At 37.6% G+C, this 25750-nt stretch overlaps 1 protein-coding gene across 2 annotated transcripts; it reads left to right on the forward strand.

The window, feature by feature from the left end:
- The first annotated feature begins 856 nt into the window (after positions 1-856).
- On the forward strand, positions 857-23508 carry nfybb (nuclear transcription factor Y, beta b). Of its 2 annotated transcripts, NM_001013322.2 has the most exon segments (7): positions 867-921; positions 2548-2641; positions 3422-3555; positions 4645-4842; positions 13566-13644; positions 18345-18424; positions 23135-23508. In NM_001013322.2, coding segments are annotated over 6 exon segments (618 nt in total). In that variant the 5' UTR covers positions 867-921; the 3' UTR covers positions 23168-23508.
- Positions 23509-25750: the final 2242 nt, after the last annotated feature.

The raw sequence follows: 25750 nt of genomic DNA on the forward strand, positions 1-25750 counted from the left end.
ATAAAAGTTTGATCACCGATAATGTTTAATAATGATAATATATTTAATTTCAAATGAGTTATTGCAACAATTTTTTTGTTTAAATAGTTCCAGTTTTGGTTTTAATGCCGACGAACCCAATGTATAAGCACATATAGATACAATAATATTTATACAATATGGTTATAAGGATATTTATACATGACCAAACTAGTGTGCAAACTAAGCAAAAGTAATTTTTACATTTAGTTTTGTAGTTCTTGCTCAAACAAATATGTGTTGCATTTTTAATTGTTTCATTGGATTGACTATGTACAATCTTTAAACTATGTTTAATGTTTCATTGTTGTGTTAAACATTTGTTAAGGGTCTCTGAAACATTATTATTTATCTTTATTTTGGTAATCAACATGTGTGCGTCAGCAGTTTTTGTTATGTTCATTATTCAATATAGGCTCCCTCAAAACCCACAGGCACACACAAGATGGAATTCCAGTGTGAACTATAATTTCATTATAATAATAAATTACATTTTTAAAGTTTTTAATTTGTCAAATCTCATTATTTCCAATATATGGCTTTTGTGCTTTTATAGAGTGGGTTGGTAAACATATTCAAGGGAGTGTAGTTGGCCGCTCTGTTCCAAAATGCCAGGGCCGATTTTTTTTTTGTCCCAGTCCAGCCCTGCACATATATTAATATAAAGCATCCATCTTTAAAAGCGAGATTTGTGAGGGGTGTATTTATGCTTAGCACACTACTAACAAGGAGCGCCATTTGAAAGCATGGTGTTTGAACAGGTCTATAGCGCCATCTGGTGTCCGGCTGAGGCTCCTCCTCGAGCCCTGCTCAACCCTGCGCAGGGACTGGCTCTCCCGCAGCCATTTTCTGTCCAACCAAACGGCCGAGCTGAGGCGAGAACCAACCAGGGCTTCATCGCAGGTTAGTGTGCGGCTCCGGCCAATGATTGCTAACCCATATTTCGTTACATCGAATGGAAATCTCCGCGCGCGAGGGTTTTATTATTAGTTGGCGGAGAGAATGAGGAATCAAGCGCGCGGTATGAAAAACAGCTTGTCGTTGTGGGAATAAGTGTAAAAAGCTCGTCATGGTGCTCGGCCCCTTTGTTTACTACGACGGATTTACGTTTGCTTTGACTTTGTCCAAACAGCTGCCCTCTTCTGCTGTTAACACATCCGTCAGTTATAATAGCTGTTTGCAGAAGTTTATCTGAGGAAAATGTGTATTCTGATAAATAAACACGTATATGATTAATAACCATTGCTAGCGCCGGTGAGATGTTTACATTAGCCAATAAAATACAGCAATGCGATCTAACTTAGTGTCACTGTCATTCAGATACTATTGCACTGTCAGAATATGAAATAATATGCCCTGGTATATTTTAGTTTGCCTAAGTTATTATTAAATGATGAATTTAGTCAACACTTAATTTTGACATTTAACAGTTAACGTTACAGTGCTCAGCATACTAAATGAGTACGCCCCATTTTGAAAATGTATATTTTTATTAATTTCTTAGTTAATATAGGTAACATTTTAGTTTTTTTGAACAACACATATTTATTAAACAGATAATACATTTAAATTCAAATGAGATATTGCAACAACAACAAAAACTACTAAATTCTGTATATATTTTTTTATATATGATTTTTTCCCCTAACAAATAAATTTGGACATCAATTTAGGACCTTTGTCTTAAGTTTTGCATAATTTGTGAAAATGTGAATTATTTTGAGAAAATGGAAGAGATCCTACAAAATGCATATTACTGTTTAGCACTGTCTTAAGTAAGAAATGTCATGCATAAGATTTTTATATAGTTCACAAGACAGAAGAATTGCTAAAATTATTAAAATATCCCCTACAAAACATGGTCATATCTATATACAATTTAGTATATAGAGTACACCCCATTTGGAAAATGAATATATGTATCCATTTCTCAGTAAATATAGGCTATATATACTTTTGGTGCATTTAAACAAAACAGATTTATTAAGCAGATATATTTATTAAAATATTATTTTAGTCACCAAACAAAATATTCAAGAAATTATTACAACCTACAAAATTTCAACTAAATTTTTCAATGTTTTTGCTTCTCTTGATTTTTCCTCTTTTTTTAAATTTGTATTTAATATTTTTCTATAACATAAATTTGGGTATGCTAGTTTTTGGACCGTTATCTTAAGTTATTTTGTTAGATAAGCTCCAGATTTGGCTTCGGTACTGACTAAAGTACATACACAAATATAATATTGTATAGCTTCCTATGAAAATATAACATTAAAATATAGATTTGTGAGCAGTGTACTTATATATGCTGAGCACTGTATGTGTGTTAATTGAAGAATAAAACAGGTACTCATATTAATGTCTTTAATTTTTTTTCATGCATTATAACTGTCTCAAAACTTCCATAGGTTTATAGATACAAATGCTCTGCGATCATTAAAAAATGCTGTCTCAGTAGGCAGCTTTCTTGGATTTAAGACCCCGTGAAAATTATTTAGCTGTAATGCTGTTATGTTATTGTTTCAGATGGACGGAGAGAGTTCAACCACAGATGCCTCCCAACTTGGCATGACAGGAGAATATATGGCGAGTAGCCATTTTGTTCTACATGCTCAGGATGGTAGGTGAAAGGATATTTAAATTATTCCAAATGATTTATCTGGCAATAATTTTGTTTTTTAAATAAATAATTAATTAATAAAATATATACTGTTGAAGTCAGAATTATTATACCCCCTTTGAATTTTTTCCCTTTTTTTAAAAAATATTTCCCAAATGAAGTTTAACAGAGCAAGGTAATTTTCACAGTATGTCTGATAATATTTTTTCTTCTGGAGAAAGTCTTATTTGTTTTATTTCGGCTAGAATAAAAGCAGCTTTAATTTTTTTACGCACCATTTTAAGGACAAAATTATTATCCCCTTTAAGCTATATACTTTTTCAATAGTCTACTAAACAAGCCATCGTTATACAATAACTTGCCTAATTACCCTAACCTGCCTAGTTAACCTAATTAACCTAGTTAAGCCTTTAAATGTGACTTTAAGCTGTATAGCTGTCTTCCAAAATATCTAGTCAAATATTATTGACTGTCATCATGCCAAAGATAAAATAAATCAGTTATTAGAAATGAGTTATTAAAACTATTATGTTTAGAAATGTGTTGAAAAAACAGAAATTGGGGAAAAAAAATTAACAGGGGGGCTAATAATTCTGAATTCAACTGTATATTAAATAAGTATATTCAGTGTAATATAAAATATGTATTTGTTAGATTTTTAGTTAGATGTATTTGTCAAATTTGAACTGTTTTAATTAATTTTGTTTAAATAATCTGTTTATTGCTTTAGATATTAATTATTTTGTATTGTAATGTTTTGTTCGTATGCTTTATGTGAAGACGAAGGTGATGATGGGCTCAATGATCATGAAGATGGTAATGGAAGCAAGGATAACCTACGGGAGCAAGACATCTATCTCCCCATCGCCAACGTTGCCAGAATAATGAAGAATGCAATCCCACAAACTGGAAAAGTATGTCATTTTCAATGAAAATTGGATTAGAGTACTACAAAAAAAAATTCCTAATGTCTTACACTTTACATACCTGAAACTTGCCTACAGCACTTATTCATTGTTGCTCTTATAGTTGTGTAAATTGTTTTTATTGTTCTCATTTGTAAGTTGCTTTGGATAAAAGCGTCTGCTAAATGACTAAATGTAAATGTAAATGTAGAGAAGGAAAACTAGCTTGCACTTTTTTCCATGTATTAAAAAGATACCCTTTTTGCCCACCATTCAGTACACATTTGTTCAAATGTGTTTATTCTTTTCTGTTTTATTGCTAAATGAAAGTAATACATCAGATAAACAGTTTACTGCAAAATGAAACTTAACTCAAGCTCCACTTGTTACAAACCTAAATAAGATTCTTTCTTTAGTTTTACGATCAAAAAGATATTTTAAAGAATGTCGGTAGCCAAATAGATAACATTTGTCTTCCATGGTAGGAGCAAAATACTATGGGACTATAGTAATATCAACTGCTCAGTTGCCAACACACTTTAAAATATTTTCTTTTTGATTAACCTGAGCACTCAAAAAAAAATAATTTGCTGCTTGTTCAAAATGCTTCTTTAAAAATAAGCTTAAACAACACAATTCTTAAGATTTTTTGGGGGGGGGGACAACCTACTTGTTTTAATTCACTTAAATTTAAGATAGCTTGAGATGGCATGAAGGAATTTTGTGAAACCCTGCAATTTTTTGCAGTGAAGGACGAAAATTGCACACATTTAAAACAAATGAATGAATGATGACTTCATTTTTGCATGAACTATCCCTTTAAAGTTGACATGAGGTCAAATTTGGCACATTCAGAGAAAGGTCTGCAGACCTGGTGCAGTGCAATCTGGGCTGCATCCAATACTTTTTAATGGGCTCACATAACCCCACCCCTAACCCTACCCATCACAGTGACGTCACTAGCTCCATTTGAGTGCATTGTGTCTGACATTGCATCGCTGAGTGATGCAGTCTCAGCTTGCATCATAAAGGCTGCATCCAGATACTATTGCACATTCATATTATTCAAAAGAATGAAATTTCTCTCCTTCCTACTAGATAGCAAAGGATGCAAAGGAGTGCGTGCAGGAGTGTGTGAGCGAATTCATCAGCTTCATCACTTCAGAAGCCAGCGAGAGGTGCCATCAGGAGAAACGCAAGACAATAAATGGCGAAGACATCCTGTTTGCAATGTCCACGCTGGGTTTTGACATGTATGTGGAGCCGCTGAAGCTCTACCTGCAGAAGTTCAGAGAGGTAAGTAACATTTTTAGTTGCATCATCACAACATTCCGCAAAAAGTTCTGTGATCGAAAGAGTGAAAAGGAGTACTAAACCACCTATGACAACTTGAAGGGTCAGATACAGTTGAAGTCACCATTATTAGCCTTCCCATTTTTTTATTTCCTAAAGATGTTTGACTGAGCAAGGAATTTTTCACAGTATTTCCTATAATATTATTTCCTCTGTAGAAAGTCTTATTTGTATTATTTCAGCTAGAATAAAAGCAGTTTTAAATTTTTTTAAAATCATTTTAAAGGGCCATGAAACCCCCTCGTTTCAGCAGGGTGTTTTCACACCTCTACTTTGGAAAAAGTCAGAAAAGTGGGCGTGTCCAGCTCTGTTTAGGGGGGAGTGTCGGAGGAACTAAAGTGGGAGGGTGTGGGAGTGTCTATTTGGGCACGCGCGAGTTTCAGTCAAAATACACACACATGAGAAAGTGATGGTGTTTAACCTACATGGACATCTGTAGTCGAATTATTTGCCAAATTATTAAATGTTGGACTTTAACTGCAGTTTGGCTCTTTCATTCAGGGAATTCATTCATGCCCCTCGCGACAAACGCGATATTTGATTCGAGGATCTGCTCTAAGCGTGTATTTTTCATGCAATGTTTGATACCGCACAGCGAATGAGAGAAAAAAAACTCAGAATTTTCCGGAAACTTAGATGCACACGGCAGGTAGCGTCAGAAAGCCGCGTGTGTTATTCCGGTCACAAAATGCGGTGCTATGTTTGCACTCAGTGCAATAGTTAACTTAATTCGATACGAACAAACTGAATAAACAAAGAGCACTGGACGCTTACTTACCAAATCTGTAGAGACAGGACAATCACCAGCAACTAGAGCCGCGTCTTTATGAAGAGGAGACTAACGTTACAAGCGAATCCGGATTTCAGCGTTTGCAGATGAGAACAGCTCTCAGGTAAACAATAATCCTCCTTAGACACGTAAGTTATTGTTGTCGAGCGTCGCGTACACTGTTAATCCACAAGTGACTCCAGCTGAGCTCTCACAGAGAGAAAATGAAAACGAAACTTAATGGCAGCAAACTATAAAAGCAACACTTCACGCTTGTTTTGCCAACACAACATGGCGTTTCTGTGGCGTAAACGCTGTGACAGTAATGAATATTAATGAAGTTGCACAATAGAGCGCGCTGATTGGTTTGAACCAAGCCTTACTCATGCATTAATGCAACACACTGTAAGACGTAATAAGACTCACTCTGGCACAGACGCCCAGTCTGCACGCTGGAATACAACGCTATTATGTCATGACCGTGACGCAGCTTCAAAAATTCGTTTCAAACAGGAAGTACGAATTTGCTTGAAATAACGCAAAAACAACCAATTTACACTTTTTAGTGAAATATAGGTGTCCTAATAGTGTTTTTAGCAGTGTAAGACACATATACGACTGTCAACAGCTCAAAAAATGTGTTTTGGTGTTTCGTGACCCTTTAAGCTCAACATTTTTAGCCCCCTTAAGCAATATTTAATTTCGATTGTGTACAGAACAAATCATCATTATACAATGATTTGCCTAATTACACTAACTTGCCTAATTAACCTTGTTAAGTCTTTAAATTACACTTTAAGCTTAAAAATAGTGTTTTGAAAAATATCTATCAGGGCAGGCCCTGTAGATTTAAGGGCACTAAGCAAAAAAATAAAACAATCTGGGGCCATACTATGCTCTGGTAGTAGATTATAGCCATCGCAAACTGGCCCACAGTGATTTTTATTGCTTATTAAATACAATCAATAAAACAGAAAAGTAAAGCTTAAAGATTTGTTACATTTCTTTTACTAAATAACTGAACTATTTGGGCGTTTTTAAAACAGCACTGTCTTTGTCATCTAGCAGCTTCAAAATTAAACCATAGTTGATAAAGAGACCAGTGATTCCTACTTTGCAACCTTCTAAAGCAGGGATCACCAAACTTGTTCCTGGAGGGCCGGTGTCCTGCAGATTTTAGCTCCAACCCTAATCAAACACACCTGAACAAACTAATCAAGGTCTTATTAGGTAAACTTGAAACACCCAGGCAGGTGTGTTGAGGCAAGTTAGAGCTAAACCCTGCAGGGACACCAGCCCTCCAGGAGCAAGATTGGTGACCCGTGTTCTAGAGCAATGGTCCCCAACCATTCAAGATCCCTAACCTTGGCCTTGCTGTAAGGCAAGATCTACCAATGAAAAAAATTCCATAATTTCCATTTCCAGCTTGAGACCTTGGGCCCTATCATACACACGGTGCAATGTGGTGCAAGGCGCGACGCAATTGTTGTTTGCAATTTGAAATTCAGCTCCAGCCTTCTAGTTTCATCTGATGAAGAACACACACACACATACACAAAGAATACTTATCAACTTCAAGGATTTCTTGCTCTCTAGCAGACATCTTATCAGAATGGTACAATAAACATCTTCCCACTGTCAACTAAGCATAGAAAATGTCTCTTTCATGCAATAGAATCTTAAAATAACAAATTCTTTAACACACAGTAAAATCCAGTGGCAGCTCTTCAAGTAGCTTCAAACATCCAGTTTTACATGAGAGGTTTTAGTGACCTATTAAATGGGCCTAAAGATCCTGAGGAAATCAAAAACTTGGCATACAGAAAAAGCAATGGCACGCATATCATTCCAGTTTTACTGTAAAGAGGGATGGCACCATGGCCATCATATAATCTAAACCTTAAACGCATTCAACTTTATTAATAATCTTATCTTCATTAACAATCATCATCTGGATACCCCTCCTTCACCTTACACTCAGGTTAAAGTAAGTTGAGTCTGCTTAAAGTTATACATACATCACAGCACATTTCCTACAAACAAAGGCAACATATTCAAATAATTACACTTTCCAAATATGTGTAAAATCCATTCATTCATTCATCTTCTGCCGCTTTTCCGGGGCCGGGTCGCGGGGGCAGCAGTCTTAGGAGAGAACCCCAGACTTCTCTATCCCCAGACACTTACTCCAGCTCCTCTGGGGGAATCCCAAGGCGTTTCCAGGCCAGCCTAAAGACATAGTCCCTCCAGCGTGTCCTGGGTCTTCCCCGAGGCCGCCTCCCGGGGACATGCCTTGAACACCTCCCTAGGTAGGCATCCAGGAAGCATCCGAAACAGATGCTTGAGCCACCTCAGCTGACTTCTCTCAATGTGGAGGAGCAGCGACTCTACTCCGAGCTCCTCCCGGGTGTCAGAGTTCCTCACCCTATCCATAAGAGTGCGCCCTGCCACCCTTCGAAGGTAACTCATTTCGGCCGCTTGTATCTGAGATCTTGTCCTTTCGGTCATGATCCAAAGCCCATGACCATAGGTCATGTATAAAATCAACTAATATAAATAAAGAGGCAAGCGAATTACATTTTCTTGATATTATACAACAAGGGGCGGCATGGTTGCTCAGGGGTTAGCACTGTCGCCTCACAGCAAGAAGGTTGCTGGTTCAAGCCCCGGCTGGGGCAGTTGGCATTTCTGTGTGGAGTTTGCATGTTCTCTTCATTTTTGCATGGGTTTCCTCCGGGTACAGTACAAAGACATGAACTGTAGGTGAATTAAATAAGCTAAAATTGGCCATAGTGTATGTGTGTGAATGAGAGAGTGTATGGCTGTTTCTCAGTGCTGGGTGGAAAGGCGTCCGCTGCGTAAACCTATGCTGGATGAGTTGGAGGTTCATTCCGCTGTGAGGACCCCTGATAAATAAAGGGACTAAGCCAAAGGAAATGAATATACAGCACAGGATAAACAGTGAAAATAAATCATTCACTTCTGCTGTCTCTATTAGTTTAAAAATCACTGATTTCTTAACACTGTGGAAGGCATCTTTGGATACCTTTCTTTATACTGTTCAGGTCCATAACATGCTTGGTTGTTGATTTAAAACAGGGTTCAACGCTAAGGATTTTTTGTACTGGTCTGATCGGGCCAGTGGTTCAGATTTTTACTTGCACTGCCAAAATTTTCATTGGCCCCACCAAAAAAAAGGGAAGTTAATAGCTATATTTTAGCCGCATATTTTAAATAATGTGTCAAAAATAAAGTTTGTGAATCTACAATTTTAATGCTTAAAAAAAATTTTATTAAAGTGTTATGCAAACAAAAAGAGCAGTATGGAAAATGTGGAGGTATTATATTACAGTTCGAAATTATTTAACAAAAGGTGGGCTGACTTGTCAAACTGACGGCAAACTGTGCAAAACATCACTTCAATTTTTTTGTCACGTTGTTCACATGTAAATGTCTGCTTCCAAGACATTAGAAACAGACATTTTCTTTTAGCCTTATATTTTGATGTTGCCGCCATGCTGCTGTTTCTTCTCTGTACTGGTTGTTACCAGGTTATGGAAAAAAATTGCATGCTCAAAACACCAAATCAGATAAGAGGAACCTTAAAGCAATATGGTGTTTACGACATCAAAGACAAGGTAGTGTTTAAAGATTTAAAAGCACAAACTTAAAATGCACGCAATTGACAAATAGTTGCAGATAAATTAAATGTTAGTGACAAGGCAGTACTGTCCCAATCGGGCCAGTAATGATCCTGTCTACTGTCCCAAGCATCTCTCACACTGGCCCTGGGCCACCTGGCAGTCCTTATTGTTGAGCCCTGTAAAAGCTTTTTTTTCTTTTGTCAAACGTTTGTTGAATCGTGGGCTGACCTGTAGCTTTTGATGTGGATGGTCTTTTGCTGCTGTAGATACTGTTGCCCTAAAAAATAAATAAAATTGTTTTTGACAACATGTTTAAAAAAAAACTAACATATACCACAGGAACGGTTTAACAAATAACTAGCAGTTTTAAAACTGTGACTTTTTCAAACCACAGTGAACCTTGAAACCGGTTATCGTCCCATGTCTAGTGAGCACACCTCGGTCAAAGGTCAAAATAAGTCAGTAATCTGCTCATGTAACTGAATACTCGCTGGAAAAGCATCAATGACACACAAACACACAAAGTTTAATGACCCTTCAGGCTCTGTTTCAAGGGCCAAGGGGAATTGGTAGGGGTAAAAAATAGAATTGGGATGGGGCCTTAATGTTTTGTGACAGTTTATACATTTTAGAGAGGATTTTAGTTCTCTGTTTAGGACCAAAGTCTGTCAGTCCTCTGTCTTGTGTGGGGGTTAAAAACCCCATTTCCTCTGGTCAAACACAAGCTCTTTGTTAAGAAAAGAATTTTCATGATCAGTTACCCATTTGTCTTAAATTAACTTTATGAAGATAGGGGGTCTAATGAATGACACTTAACTGATGATGAACTTGTCACAAGGCTGGTAGCCTCAAGGTATCCGCTTCCTGTTCTGTACTACAATATAGTGGTCTGACCATCTGATCTCGGTCAGAGACCATAATGTTTCTAGATCAAGGTGATTCTGATGACAGGTGTCGACTCAGTTGTAGCTGTATGCAGCGTTAAGACATTAATTGGCAGAGCGGGTTAGTTGTGCGCCTCGCTTACACACTGCTTAGTACACGCAAGATATAGAGCAATACGCAAATATCTTCACATATGAAAAATAATTAAAATATTAAGGATATATATATATAGGATATAAATATAAAGTATTAAAATATTACAAAACATATATTTTCTAGCCTACATAAATATAAAAACCACTGCCTTCATGACTTCTCTCGGGAGGCTTTTTCAGTTCATTCATAACAATTAGCTTTTGTATAATGTTATTATTATTAGCAGTATTATTTATTATATCCATATTTATATATTTTTTTTATTAAAAACAAGCTTAGATTTGTCCACCTGTCAGGTTTCAGACCATATGGAGCACAGCATGTGTATTTGGCTATAACTCAGTTTTTTGAACACTCTTCATTATTATTGTTCATTTATTCATTTGCTGGAAATTAGAACTAATTTTAGAAATAGTTTTGAAACAAATATTTGCGCTTAACAAACTAAATTAATCATTTATAGGCTAATTGATGTCTGTGCGTACAAGGTTTCCCTATCCACGAGAGTGAAAGTGAAAGTTAATAATTTATCTCTCATTCTCGCGCTGTAGATGCTCTATTCAACTGTTTTCTTGCTAGTGAAATGTTCAGTTTTTCTACTTTCACTTACTTTACGTCATGTAAATAGCAAATGCACCATGGCGCGACGCAACTGACTCTTAAAGTGAATGGGAGATGAGACTCTGATTGGTTTATTCTCAAAATACTCTTATATCTCATTAAGAAATAAACTCAATTCTTTTAGACCATGCGCCATGGCGCAAAGCGTATTTTTCCATCCTTATATTAGCAAAAGTGGATTCTGACATGCCCTGAATGTGTTTGCACTTTGCACTTTGCGCATGGACCGTCAAAATAGAGCCCAAAGTTTGCAAGTTCACACACACACTATACTGCAAATAACTCCATGTAAAGGGGTGACACGGTGCGGGAGTGGGTAACGTTGTCATCTCACAGCAGGTTCCTGTTTCGAGCCCTGGCTGAGCCAGTTGGTATTTCCGTGTTCTCCCCATGTTTGTGTAGGTTTCCTTCAGGTGCTCCTGTTGTGGAAAAAAGATTCTGGTCTGCAAAATATTCTCTAAGTCAAACTTTTCCAAAAATGACAAAGTCTGAGATGTCCGAAGTCTTGAGGCAAAGCAGTTTATTGTTATAGCATCAGCAACAGAGACAGGTCGTTCGAGTGTCTGCCGAACTTCCATCAGCTTCTCCGCTTATGGGATCTTAAATCTCTCAGGTGCCTGCCACCAATAAAGTCTCAGGGTCTTTCAGGGGTCTTACCCATGTCCAGTTAAGGTCTTTCCTTCCTGTTTCAAAAGCGATGACTTAGCCAAAAAACAATGCTCAGCAATATATCTTGTTCACTGTACACTGAGCTGTCAACTGTAAGTTCAGCTGAAGTTCATGGGTACTCATATTTTTTTAGAAGTCATTACAAATGCGTGTGCGTGCATGTGCAGGTCTGCCTTATCATGAGTTACAGAACAGAACACAGGTGTCCTTATGGTTGCATTCATAAATCTACCCTCATTGTGACATTAATGCTGCTCTTCTAATTTATCTTCTCATCTCTGACTACATTTACACAAAATGCCTTTTTTATATACCAAAACACACATACCTGATAATAATGCCACCGGTATTGTTAACAATACAATAGATTATAATATTTTTTTTATTTGCTTGTTTATTTTACAGGGACAATACACTTGACATTGTTATACAAAGATAACCGATGTTGTGTACATAGGGCATATAGCATAAAGCTAATTTGCAGCCCTCGTCCCTGGTTAGGCTTTACATTAAAAAAAAATAAATAAATAAAATAAAAAATAAAAAATAATAATAAAGAAAACCGGCTAGAACAAAACACAATACAGCAAACATGTACAATATTTACAGAGCCATAAACATAAGATGCAAGTCCATATGGATAAAGAGAAATGTAAATAGGACCAACCTGAAAGAATAATGCTTAATGTTCACATTGCTGTAAAGATTTCAACCATTCTTTTAGCTTTACAGAAAAAACTGGAAGTTCTGGTTGTAACTTTTAATGAACAGGCATGGCATTCCATAGATGTGAACCTTTAACTGAAAAGGATGACTGACCCACAGCGGTTCTGCATCTGCGGATTCTACAATTCCCACTTACTGCCCCTCTAGTCTTCGCCCTATCACTACTGAGTTTATTTATTAACTCACAAACTACTTTAGGAGCAAGACCATGTCTACACTTAAACATGTTTTTTAAAAACGAAAACTTTAAAATACTATCAAAACTTAACAAATGATATTTTTTAAGAATTTGACAATAGTGCCATCTTATTGGTTTCTGATCCATTACTTTTAAAGTTTGTTTGTAAAGAGACATTACAGGCTTAACAACTGACTGGGTTGCTTGACCCCAGATTATTGCACAGTAAGACATACGTGAAAATATCATAGCATGCACAAACATTTGCGCTGCTTTAATAAATAATAATAAAAACAATACGGAAATCCCTCAAATAGGCATATAAATGAGAGTAATACATTCATCAGAAATTCATACACAATGAATTCCCCAACACTCCAGTTTCCCCACATTCAGAAGTCATGCGCTATAGGTGAATTAGGTTAGCTAAATTGGCCGTAGTGTATGTATGTGAATGCAAGAGTGTATGGGAGTTTCCCAGTGCTGGGTTGCAGCTGGAAGGGCATCCGCTGCATAAAAACATATGCTGGATAAGTTGATGGTTTATTCCGCTGTGGCGACCACTGATTATTAAAGAGACTAAACTGAAAAGTAAATGAATGCACTTCCTTTAAAGGCCAGAAGTGTTCTTCCTAATGCATGTGATGATCAACAATACAAATGACAAATTGTACCTCTTCCCAACAGGGAAAACCAGCTCTAATCAGGAACGCATGATTTGATGTCATGATGATGTTATGACTTTGCAATCAAAAATGTTGTTATGATGGAAGTCAATGGGGCAAAAACAGCCACTAACAACTAACGAAAGAGTAAAAAATCTGCTATGTTGTCGAGTTATTGTAAAATTTTAAAGCATTTGCCCAAAATAAATGTCAAAATAAGATTTATCACAAAAATCGTTCCATTTGCTAAAGCATAGAGAAGGTTGGGGCCAAATTAAGACTTGGAGTGGATGAAAACCTCGCCAAAAGCAGACAAGGGTTCATTTATGTTTCATTTGTGTTTATGTTCTCAGGCGATGAAAGGAGAGAAGGGCATAAGCACTGTAACTGTAACTGAAGGTATGGGAGATGAGCTGACTGACGAGTCTTTCGGTAAGTACCTTGTGAACTTATATAGATGTATAATTTATTATTTATTTTATTTTAATATCATTGTAATATTTCATACGATATTATTACACTGGAATACTAGATGCTGTATATGTACGTATTCTATTATTGGATTAGCTCTTTAGATTTTTATTGTTTATTTTAATGGTTACACTTTAAAGTAAGGTTGTATTAGTTATTGTATTTACTAACATGAACAAATAACCAACAGTGCATTTATTAATATATCTTTGCCAATGTTAGTTAATGAAAATAAAGTTGTTCATTGTCATGTTCACTCACAGTGTGTTAACTAATGTTGTCAAGCATGAATTTTAATTTTAATAATACATTACTAAATCTCTGATTAATAAATACAAGCAGGGCTTGACATTAACTTTTTTGATCACCAGCCACAGTGGCTAGTAGTTTTCCAACGTTACTAGCCACTCTGCATTTTCACTAGCCACAATTTTGTTGTTGGGAAAATATTTTTTACATGCATAAACATGACTTTGACATGCTCAAATTACTTTAGATTTTGTGTTTTGTCCACATGCCTCCTCATTCATTTCACAATTTGTGTGTCGTGTATGAGCAAATGGGCCATGGTGTCATAGTGTTGTATTACAATTAGTTTTTATTTCACATGACTTTAGAACTCAGAATTAAGGATTTACCAAATTTATCTTTGACCACACCAAACAATAATTATTTCTTAGCTACAAATTTTAAATCTCAAAACAAGCTAAATACAGCTGTGTACTATACTTTTTATTTAACAAAACATTAAAAAAATATATATATATAGAAAAACAATTGACTTTAAAAAAAAAAAAAGATTATTATTGTCATGAATCAAAATTATGCACAGTAATCTGTCTTCGCTAAAGGTCTCTCTGTTCAAAGTTAACTACACATTAATGGAGAGTTAATCACATATTAAAGCAATGTTGTTGTAAAAAAATGATAATTAAACTATATAAACAAAAATAACCGTAAGCAAAAGAAAGCAGGTGAAAAACATACTGTGTGATAATGAAAGCATGATCACATGGTTAAGGCCAATTAATAATCTCTTCAAAGCGAAAGCAACCGGTGCTGCTTACAAAAAGACACTTTTGGAGGCTGAGCTCTTGAAAGCAGCAAGACTGTGGGTGCATTAGTATAACTTTTTGTCAGTTCTATATGAAAGAGAACCGGTCATAGTTGCGTTACAGGCACGGTTGCTTCAAGCAAGGTAACAGGAGCGCGCACGCTTTAAACAGTCGCGTGCATTACATCAGCTGTTTGCGCGACTGATCATCCTCTCATTCAGTATTCATCTGCTTTCTATTGCTCGCGCGAAAGCAATTATTTTTGTTAGTCGTGCTGTTTCTCGATTCTAAGATCACATTTGCACGCATATTGGGTCATCATTATTGTCGAACCCTGCTTTTAAGAAAACTCAACTTTCAACCAGCCAAAGTGGCTAGTGGGAGCGGCTGTCTAACCCGCCAAAGCTAAAATCTACCCGCATTTGGTGGGTTGACGGGTGTTAATGTTAAGCCCTGAATACAAGTATCGTTTATTAACAGTTAATGTTAATAAATACATAAAGTAATAAAACCTTATTTTAAAGTGAGACCATTTAGATGTATTTAAATGTTAACAATTTTGTAATTATGTGCTTTTTTTTTAAACAGACTTACAGTGAGTTGTATTTTAGGATATCTAGTCTTCATTAAAAGAAAACTAAACTAATGTTATTTATATCTTATTTCACTCATATTCAATAAATAAGAACTATTTAATAGGTTTAGAGTGTGCACTAGTTCCCGATAACAGCATGGAACAGATTCTTGATCAGTCAAACAGGCCGCCTCTATTACACTACTCAAATTACCTTAGGGATATTGTTATTTACATGAGTGCTTTTCCTATTTGCTCTAAAATGAAATAAGTAAAAGGTTCCATTGATATTACCAATAATATATGAGAAGAAACACCATTTTCAGTAGTTTAATATTTATTACTCCAAAAATTTAGACAATTACAAGAATAGCCACAAATAACAAAAATTGACAATGTCAGTAGCGAGCATCATTTGCCACAATGACAGCTTGCCAGCAAAGTCTCATGCTCCTCGCTAGCCTCATGATGTTGTTCTGAGGCAATGCGTTCCACTCTTCCACAAGTGCTACACGCAGTTTTGCCAGGTCACGTGGGGGTGGGGTACGATAATCCAGCATCTTCTTCAACTGGTCCCAGACTTGGGATGCGTCCGAAACCGCCTACTACTCAGTAGGTACTGCATTTGAATTTAAACGTACTACTCGGCTGTTAGAAAAGTACTTTCTATACAGTATGAATGTGAAAAGTATGAATGGAATTCGGACGTACTACATCCACTATTTTGACATAGTCACGTGACGTACCTGCGTCATTTGCGTCGCTTTACTCCCATTCATGAATTCGCTCTCGGGGCATCATGGGATAGCGCAGTGTGCATGGGATGCACACTTTGGAATCTCGCCAGAAGTAGTAAGTCATCCGGGTACTTCTCGCATACTGTTTTTCGAATTCTATGAATTCGGAAATACTACTCGGCTCGCATACTGATTTTAGGGTACTATATATTATGGAAGTATGCGGTTTCGGACGCAGCCTTGCTCTATGGGGTTCAGGTCAGGGGACATTGATGGCCATACCATATGAGGCACTCCAACTTCCTGAAGTTGAGCTGTGACAATTCTGCCACAATGGGGTGCATCATTATCATCCATGAACAGAAAGTTGGGGGTGTGCTTGCAGAATTTGGGGATGATGGGTTCTATAATGTCTCTGAGGTAAGGACTTGCAGTGACTGAGCCATCTACAATAACCTAATCTGTTTTGCACTGACTGATGATGCCTGCCAAAACTTTTGCACCTCCTCCACTAAAGCAAACCCTGGGGACCATGTTGACCTCAGCAAATGGCTCACCTCGCCTTCTCCAGCAACACTGACAACAATCATTGCTGTGCAAGGTAACTCGACACTCATCAGTGAACAGGACTGTAGACCACAGGTCACATAGTCTGACTTGTGCTCACTGGAACATTCATGTCGGTGTCTTGGTGTGAGTGGAGTCACCTGCAACGGTTGTCTGGCATTTAAGCCAAAGTGGTGGAGTCGTTGCAAATGGTTTGTCTGGAAACCCTAGTACCCCTCACATCTCTTAAACGGACCTGCAGCTGTGTGGCATATGCATATTGATGTCTGAGTGCAAAGGTGCTTAGGTGCTCATTGTTGCGGTCTGTCACTCGTGGGGCTCCACTCCTGGGTATGTCATGAACTCTGCCAGTAGTTCTGTGTCTTGATGCAAGTCTGCTGTTGACACTTTGAGACACACCAAGTTCACGAGCAACATCTGTCTACCTGCAACTGACCTGAGGGTGCACCTTAGCCAAGTGGTGCTGCTCGTACGTTGAGTGACATTGTGTTTTTATGGCTGTTTGAGCCATGACCCTAACCCTAACCCATGATAGGGACAGTCCTCACCCACACCAAACCCTAAACCCAACCAAAGGGCATAACCCTAATTCTTGTAAAAAGTTTGGGAAAACGACAGCCCTCACCTAACTCAAACCCTAACCCTAACCTCAGTTTAAAGGGACAACCCTCACCCACACCAAACCCTACACCCAACCCTAAGTCATCAAAGGGCATAACCCCAAGCCTTTGGAAAAACCATGCACAAACCCCCTAACAACCCTGACTAAAAAACAGAACCCAAAACAAACAGATTGAGGATCTGGTCAACTTCCCATCACAAATTGGCAGTAAGACACTCGCCTGGAATTGATCAACTAGTGCTGATCGCCTCAGACGAGGGTTTCTAGTGTTTAAAGAATCGAAACACCCGATGAAACTGAGGTACACTACTGGTGAAGTGTCTTAAACATTTCCCTCTCACAACTGGTCTTGAGGGAGTAACAAAAGGAGAAATGAATCCCAAACCTCAACCATTGATCCCTACAGCATCCAAACACATCAAAACCATCCCAAAGACGTTGGCACATTGTGCAACAGCCAACAATTGGAACACACAAAAAACACTTCCTCCTCTCATCAAATCTTAAGCCCAAATCCCACAAACAAGGCTAAACCTCCCACACAGGAGGGGTAAGATCAGCGCTCTAATGGTATATAGTCAGACAAGCGTGGGCCAGTGCACGCCTCCTCAATCTCCCTACTTCTAACCTACCTAGACTAGCGCTAGGATGGGGGGAGTTGTTGTAATTCTTTCAAAACCTAACCCATGATGATCTTAGAATGACTTACTGACAATACCAGATTTTTGTACCCACAGAATGTTGAAATTGATGCCACATTGAAAAAGATTGTCTTTTGGTATTGACCCCATTATAAGGCACACCTGTAAACAATGAGACTATTACATGGAAAACACAAAATGAGTTGTGTCTATGACCCCAATACAGTTGCCTCCATTTCCCAAAATGTGTGAAGTGAAACAAACACCTTATGTTTCACATTCACTGAGTCTATCACAGTTTCTCTAACCTATTGTGCGTAGTGTATAATATATAAACTGTTGTTGGGCATTAAAGGGGTCAGTGGAGAAGTTTACTCTTTATTGCTTTATCTTGGCAAACGGATTTATATCATGATAAATTCAACCTAAATCGACCAATCAAACACTATATGTTTTCTTTCTCAGCAAATCCCTTACCTGCAGGGATCATAACAGCTGACGGACAGCAACAAAACGTGATGGTGTACACCACTGCCTATCAGCAGGTAAGGATGGATGCTATGTTTCTTTTTTTTCAGCCAAAAATAACAAACACAGTTTGGATATGCGATGTCCAGTGGAGCTCATGTCAACATACTGCCTATTAGGCCAGTGGTCTTGAATTTTTTTTTTTTAATCACAGCCCTCAAAACCAAACACCTTTTCTTGTGCCCCACTGCAATTTTTAGAAATTAACCTGCTATTTGTGAACTGTTAGCTGCCTTTATTGAATAAAATGCTAATTATTTGGTCACCTAACCCAAGTAGACCTATGCTGGAACCTTTCAAGGAAAAGCAAAAACCAAAATCCAGGCAGATGTCATAAGTGGGTAGACTGTCTGCAAAGCTAGACCTGCAGGACAGATTTTTATGTATTACTCCAAGGTTTGTTTCACTCCCGCACTACATTTGTGTTAGATTTGAACATATATATATATATATATATATATATATATATATATATATATATATATATATATATATATATATATATATATATATATATATATATATATGACCTTGTTGACTAAAAACACAACACACACACTACGATCAACCGGACAAGATGCTTCTACCAAACAGAATTAGAAACCTGAGTTCAGGTATTCATCACTTACCACTTCCCAAATTAGATAAATACCAATGTATTTGCCTTTTTAATTATATGTTTTACACAGATCTATTTTAAGGGGGTCCTGCTGAACATTTTAGCACCTATAACCAACACAATCTTCACGCCTGCGCTTGCATTCACAATGAAATCTAACAACAATTCTACATGTCAGTTATTGTTTGATTAATGTGTTTACATGTTTACATTCGGAGAGCAGCATTTACAACGGATCTTGCAGTCAGTAATATTGTAGTGAGGTGAACGTACTGTAACTTAGTAATTAAATCATTTAGACTAAGGTATGTCTTTAAAAACTGAAAGAGTACTAATGACGATACTAACTATAACTTTGCCATCTAAATGAACATAAACATTGCACATTGTTTGCACACTTACCAAATTTGTAGAAAGGATAATCAACACGAACTAGACCCGTGTCTTTATTTAAAAGGAGACAAGGGGCAAATCCGGATTTCACCTTTTCTAGATGCGAAGAGCACACGGGTAAAGATTTTTCCTTGCAAACGTATTTTTGACGCGTGTAAGCAGACCACTGTAATCCACAAATGTGTGTTCTCTCTCATCGTGGGGAAATGGAAACAAAATCTTCATTGTGGCACATTAATGACCGCGACACTGACAACACGTCTTTGAACAATTCTTCTTCTTTTACTTGTTTTAATTACGGTTGGCATCACATTGTGGCATCTCTCTGCCATCTGAACACTGTAACAGGTAAAAACAGTCTTCGAAGCCATGTTAATAAAGTTGCACCTCATTCATAACAGAGCGTGCTGATTTGACTTCTGATACATATGCAAACTGTAGTCTACATCAGGGATTCCCAAACTTTTTTTTATTCCAGGACCCACCTAGGCAAGTAATTCAATCTCAAGACCCACCATAATATTTTAATATGGAAAAATGGGTAAAAAATGTATCCATTCAAGGCAGTAAAAAAATATATGGTGTGTGACTTTTTGGATTTTGCGATTTGATATGCACACAATGAGGCTCGAAGTGCTTTTTGTGGGATGCTGGCTGTAAATGTGATCATTTTTTTGTTGAAAAAGATACTCTTTTTTTTTTTTCAGAAGAGAATATGATCAACCTTTGATCAAGCCCCTTGATTATGATCAAGCCCCGTCACATCGCAGTAAATTCCACTGCTAGTGGATAGTCATAAGAAACTAAATAGCTTTTTGATCGAATACTACAAGCTGGGAAAGCGTCAGATAAATATGCCAATGCAGTTAACGTTATTGCTGAATAGATCTAATATTTTCACATTTGCTTGAGGAAAGATATGATGGGGTAGTTACATTACTATTACTATTTTCCATAACATCTATGCCCTTCCATAACATTAGCTGACGTTAAAACTAACAGATAGCACTGTAGCTATTTATTGATTAGCAATCTGTCAACGTTGGGATGTAAAAAATATGGGACAAAAAAATAGCTTCAATTGATAGAATACATAGCAAGCATTAGAAAATATTGACAATAAAATAAAAGGTTCAGCCTATCAAAATCAATGGCCTATCCAGAAATTAAATATAATTAAATAAATTAAATAAAGCTATAAAATCTATTTCACTTTTAATTGTATTTTCATATTGATTAAAGTTACTATACTGTAGTTAATTAGTGAAGAACAGCAAATGAATCTCTCATTGTGTTTTGTTTGATAACAGTGGTGTTAATGTAAGAATGCACAGATCTATAATGAAGCATTCGACTACTTGTGTAACTGTTTGTGCTCATTTAAGAGAAAATTAGTAGTGTTTAAAATAAAACATGCAGGACGGAGCAAAAAAACGAAAAACAAAAAAAATAGCACTTTTCCGATGGTCCCTTACTGTAAGCTCCGCTCAGCGCGAGCTCTACCGGCTAAACGCAGATTGCGAGGGCTCAAACGGAGCAGTGCTCGTAATGTTGAGCGAAAAAACAGAAAAAGACTGCTGTGAAACACTTTAGATCTTTTTAGGGTAAGAGGTTTTTGAGTTATTGCCATCAATCGTACTGGTTTTGATTTACCGCAATGTAAATATACCTGCAGCTATGTGACGTTGCACGACCCACCTTTGTTCACTGTGCGACCCACAGTTTAAAAAACCCTGGTCTACATCGTTCACTTGATTTGGATGTAAATACCCTCAAATTAAAGCTGACAGTCTGCAGTTAAAGCACATCATGTTCGTTTTATTTAAAATAAAAAAAATAAATCTATTGTGTTGATGTATAGAGCCAGAAATGTTAGAATTGTGTCGATGATGTCCAAATATTTATGGACCTAACTGTATGTGACTGTCAACATCTCAAAAAATGTGTTTTGGTGTTTCGTGACCCTTTAAAGTACTTCATGAGCAGAAACTCATGCTGATGTGTTGACTGCAGGCCCGGATTAAGAACTCAGGGGCCCCTGGGCACATTGTCTTGTAAGGCCCCCTACCTGGCCGCACCCCTATAGTTGAATTTAAAAAATAAGAATAGTATAATAATTTTTAAATAAAATGAATCTATAATATGTTGCCCACATATTTAAATAAATGATATATAGTACATATGTATTTATAGTCTACAAAGATTTAACTTATTTTTCAAAGCATTGAATAAAAATACTAATAAAATTATATATATATATATATATATATATATATATATATATATATATATATATATATATATTTTTTTTTTTTTTTTTTTTTTTTTTTTAAGGGTATTTTAATGTATTGCTTTTACAAACTTATAAAGCATTTTATTGCCATGGCATATAACGCACAATGCTTCTCCAATCCAGTTCTATGAATCTGAGTTCTATGAATCTGAGTCTTTCATAATACAAACACTGATTTACTGTCTCTCTCCTCCTCTCCCTGTATTTTCTCTACTCTTCTCGTGATGAAGACTAGATTATAAACCTAAAAGTATCCAAAATCACACACACTATACCTCTTCTCTCCCGTCTCTCTCCTCTTCTGGGCCTTTCCCTCTCTCTCTCCCTCTCTCTCTCCTTTTCTGTCTGTCTCTCACACGATGAATCCAGTCCGCGCTGCGCTGCCGTTAGCCTCCTCCGCCTGTTTAATGCTATCTCATCATTTAAAGTTACCATAACGTCTTCTTCTGTACCCTCATTCTCCTGATCAAGGGTCTGTTTAAAGATGGTGTGTATGGAAAATGCCTTAATAAAGATGCCTCCTCTCCTCTTTCTCTCGCGTTTGCTAAATACACTTGTCCACTCATTTTTGATCTATGACAGATATAACGTTACACCAAAGTCCGCTCAGTTTAGTGCGGGTTATTACAAAACTGACGTTTCCGCGCTTGACCAATTACAGCATTCTGTTTAATTAACGAAAAAAGGCAGTTTAAATATAATAATAATATTAATATGTGATCGCGATTTTTTTGCTCAGAGGAAATACAGTCGTCTGAGCAATATAGTTTTTGCAGAGAGGGAGGCACCTATAATAAGGCTAAACATTATTAAATACCCACGAGGCACTTGTGACTTTATATCACATTTGCATTATTTTAAAAAAATGCTTCCTTCCTGTTAAAAATAAATATATTTCCAATCTGATATGTAACGGGGAGAAAAAAAAGTAGCACGAGTTCAGCTGATGGTGGATTCGAACCGATTTTATGATTAATCTCGTCAAAAAATGTTGCTGTGCGCCTTACAAGGTGCGCCACTGTGGCTGTAATGAATAACAGCTCTTTACTCATCTTGTCTCTATCAATCAGGCATCGATGGGCACAAACCCTGAATAGCTTATTCCAACTAGATGCGCTATTTGCAATTAGCCTAAAAAAACACTCCGAAATTGTCTTTTTTTCTCCCCCCTCACAGGGGCCCCTAGTGCGCACGGGCCCCTGGGCCTGTGCCCATAAGGCCCATTGGTTAATCCGGCCCTGGTTGACTGAGTTTAAAAGCACATGATTCTCCACAACCTGATAGTGTATTACAAGCACAGATATGCACACAGAGAATGTGGTTTATTTTGCACTGGGCAGTTTAACAGTTCATATATTATCATCTGCAATTTAACATCATTAAATAGACAATGATTTGTTTTTTGCATTTCATCTGTTGCAGATCCCAGGCGTGCAACAGCTCCAGTTTTCTTGAAGATATGCAGAAATCAACACCTAATGTTGACAAATCAAACTTTCACACTTTCACACACAAGTGATGATGATGATGAACGGTGAGCCTGTTGAAGGTCATCGGTGGTCTTCTCGTGCTCACAAGTCACAGAGCCGGACATCTTTGTTTATTTAGCTTGTTTTGTGTGTGTGCTCTGTGTGTCTGTGCACACACTTTATGATTTTAAGGTGACTTGTCTGTTGGGTGTTACTTTTATTTGTGTTTTCATCACTCATTTTATCCATTTAACAGATTACGGTAGAAGGGTCCTGAGGGAATTTAAGCCCTCGTTAAAGCAATAAAACAGATCAAATGTGAATCTTCCTGCGAGTTTAAGGAATGGTTTCTTCCTTTTTTTATATTGATTAAAATTCATGTTGCATGTGCGATGTCTGTTTGATGAGACGATAACACTTCTATAATTCTATTTTAGTTTTCTTTTTGTAAAAAAGAAATATTTTTGTTTATGTTTTTTCCTTGTTTTATGAATTTGTATTAATGCAAACTACTCAACATGGAGAATTGATTTCAAAAAGGTTTACATTTATTTAAATCAAAAAAATGAATTGAGTTTTTCAATGTTGCCCATTGTAAGACAATGACCTTGGTTATGATTATGATCTCACATTAAATTCTTGTTCATAACTGTTCTTTTTCATTTTGTATTTATTTACTGTTCAAATTAGACAGCCTGTTTCATAAGTATGGAGGACCAGGAGGGCCGGTTGGAAATAAAATGAAGAATCAAATTATCAATTTAATAATTGAAGGATAAAAAATTTATATAATTAGTGCCTACTCACAATATGCCATCCGTACCGTGCCCAGGCCTGTTTCCCGGATCGTTTGAGAAGTGTGAGTGCGCTGAATCGGGCTCAAGCACGGTTCACTTGGCCGGTCCTGGCCCGGTTGGAAGAGATGTGCCTGAGCGCAGTTCACTTGGGCTTTGTCGCGGTACGCTTGTGTGTGAGTGCAAAACGCGCCAAAGCCCGAAACTTAAAGCGAGACATGACTTTTAAGGGACTGTTTCATATGGATTTATTAATCATTCTTACTGTTCAGTGAACGTAAACTGCCGTCATTTATTAAAGACGCAAACCCCTCACTTCACGACAGCTGCGCGCCTTCAGCAGACCTCCTCATTCCTGCAGCACGAGGGCTTTATGATTGTTTATGAGCGCCAAAAGTGGCGAATCTTTTCGGCGAAATATCTGACTGCGTGTCCCCGCATCCCTAAGGACTGTTTGGCGAAATATTTGACGGCATATCAAACGACCGAAACGATATAACTAGAGAAATCTCCACTGTGCCCATCAGCGATGACGTAAACGTGCCGAAGCCCGTTTGTGGTGTGAGTGCAGGCCGTCGGGGGAGACGGGAGGGGGGACAAGCATGCTTTGGCCCGGTTCGAGGCAACTGTACCTAGTGTGAGTACGGCCTTGAATAACAGTTTCAATGGTCAATTAATGGACAAATAAATAGACATTTAAAGGTGCTTATTTTAACTCTCTCTATTAGCCATTTTCTTTTCTTTTTGCTACATGCTTTTTTTAAATCCATTTGGACAAATGCCATTGGACAGTCCACATGTGGGAGCAACCAATCAACTAAACCACACGCTTAACCCTCTTTCGCTTGTGAATGAAACGTGCGACAGAGACAAAACTGTAGCTCATTTTAGTGGATGTTTAAAGAGCCATGACCCCACCCCCCATCATTTTATGGAGGATGTTTTCACACCTCTAGTTTGAAAAAAGTCAGGCAAGTGGGTGAGCCCAGCTCTGTTTAGGTGGGAGTGTTGAGTGACAAAAGAGGGAAGAATTTGCATAAAAAGTAGAGTTTTCTGTTCAAGCATGCGTTGATTTTCACAAAAGCAAAACCACACAAAGACCCAGGGGGGAAATACAGTGCCTATGTTTACATAGAAATCAGTAATCAAATTATTTGGCAAATCATGTTTGAGCACAAGGGTGTCCATCAGTGCACATGACACCAGGACACCCTAGGGCGGAGGTTGATGATCGACTTTGTGGTTGTATCATGTGACCTCTGACCGTATGTCTTGTACACTTGGGTAAAGACAGGAGCAAAGCTGTCAACTGACCACCCTCTTGTGAGTTGGATCTGCTGGCAGGCAGAAAAAGTGGACAAACCTGGCAGGCCCAAATGTATTGTGAGGGTAATCTGGGAACATTTGGCTGAACCTCAAGTCAGAGGGATTGTCAACTCTCACCTTCGGAAGAGCTTTGACCAGATCCTGAGGGAGGCTGGAGACATTGAGACCAAGTGGTTCATGTTTTCTGACTCCATTGCCAACGCAGCTGTGAGGAGCTGTGGCAGTAAGGTCTGTGGTGCATGTTAAGGTGGCAATTCACGAACCCAGTAGTGGACACCGAAAGTAAGGGATGCCATCAAGCTGAAGAAGGAATCAAATAGGGCTTGGTTGGCTTGTAGGACTCCTGAGGCAGCTGATGGGTACCGACAGGCCAAGCGTGCTGCAGCCCGGGTGGTTGCGGAAGCAAAAACTTGAGCTTGGGAAGAGTTACCATAGAGGAAGACTACCGG

This window comes from Danio rerio, chromosome 25 (genome assembly GCF_049306965.1).
Source record: "Danio rerio strain Tuebingen ecotype United States chromosome 25, GRCz12tu, whole genome shotgun sequence".
NCBI lineage: Eukaryota > Metazoa > Chordata > Actinopteri > Cypriniformes > Danionidae > Danio > Danio rerio.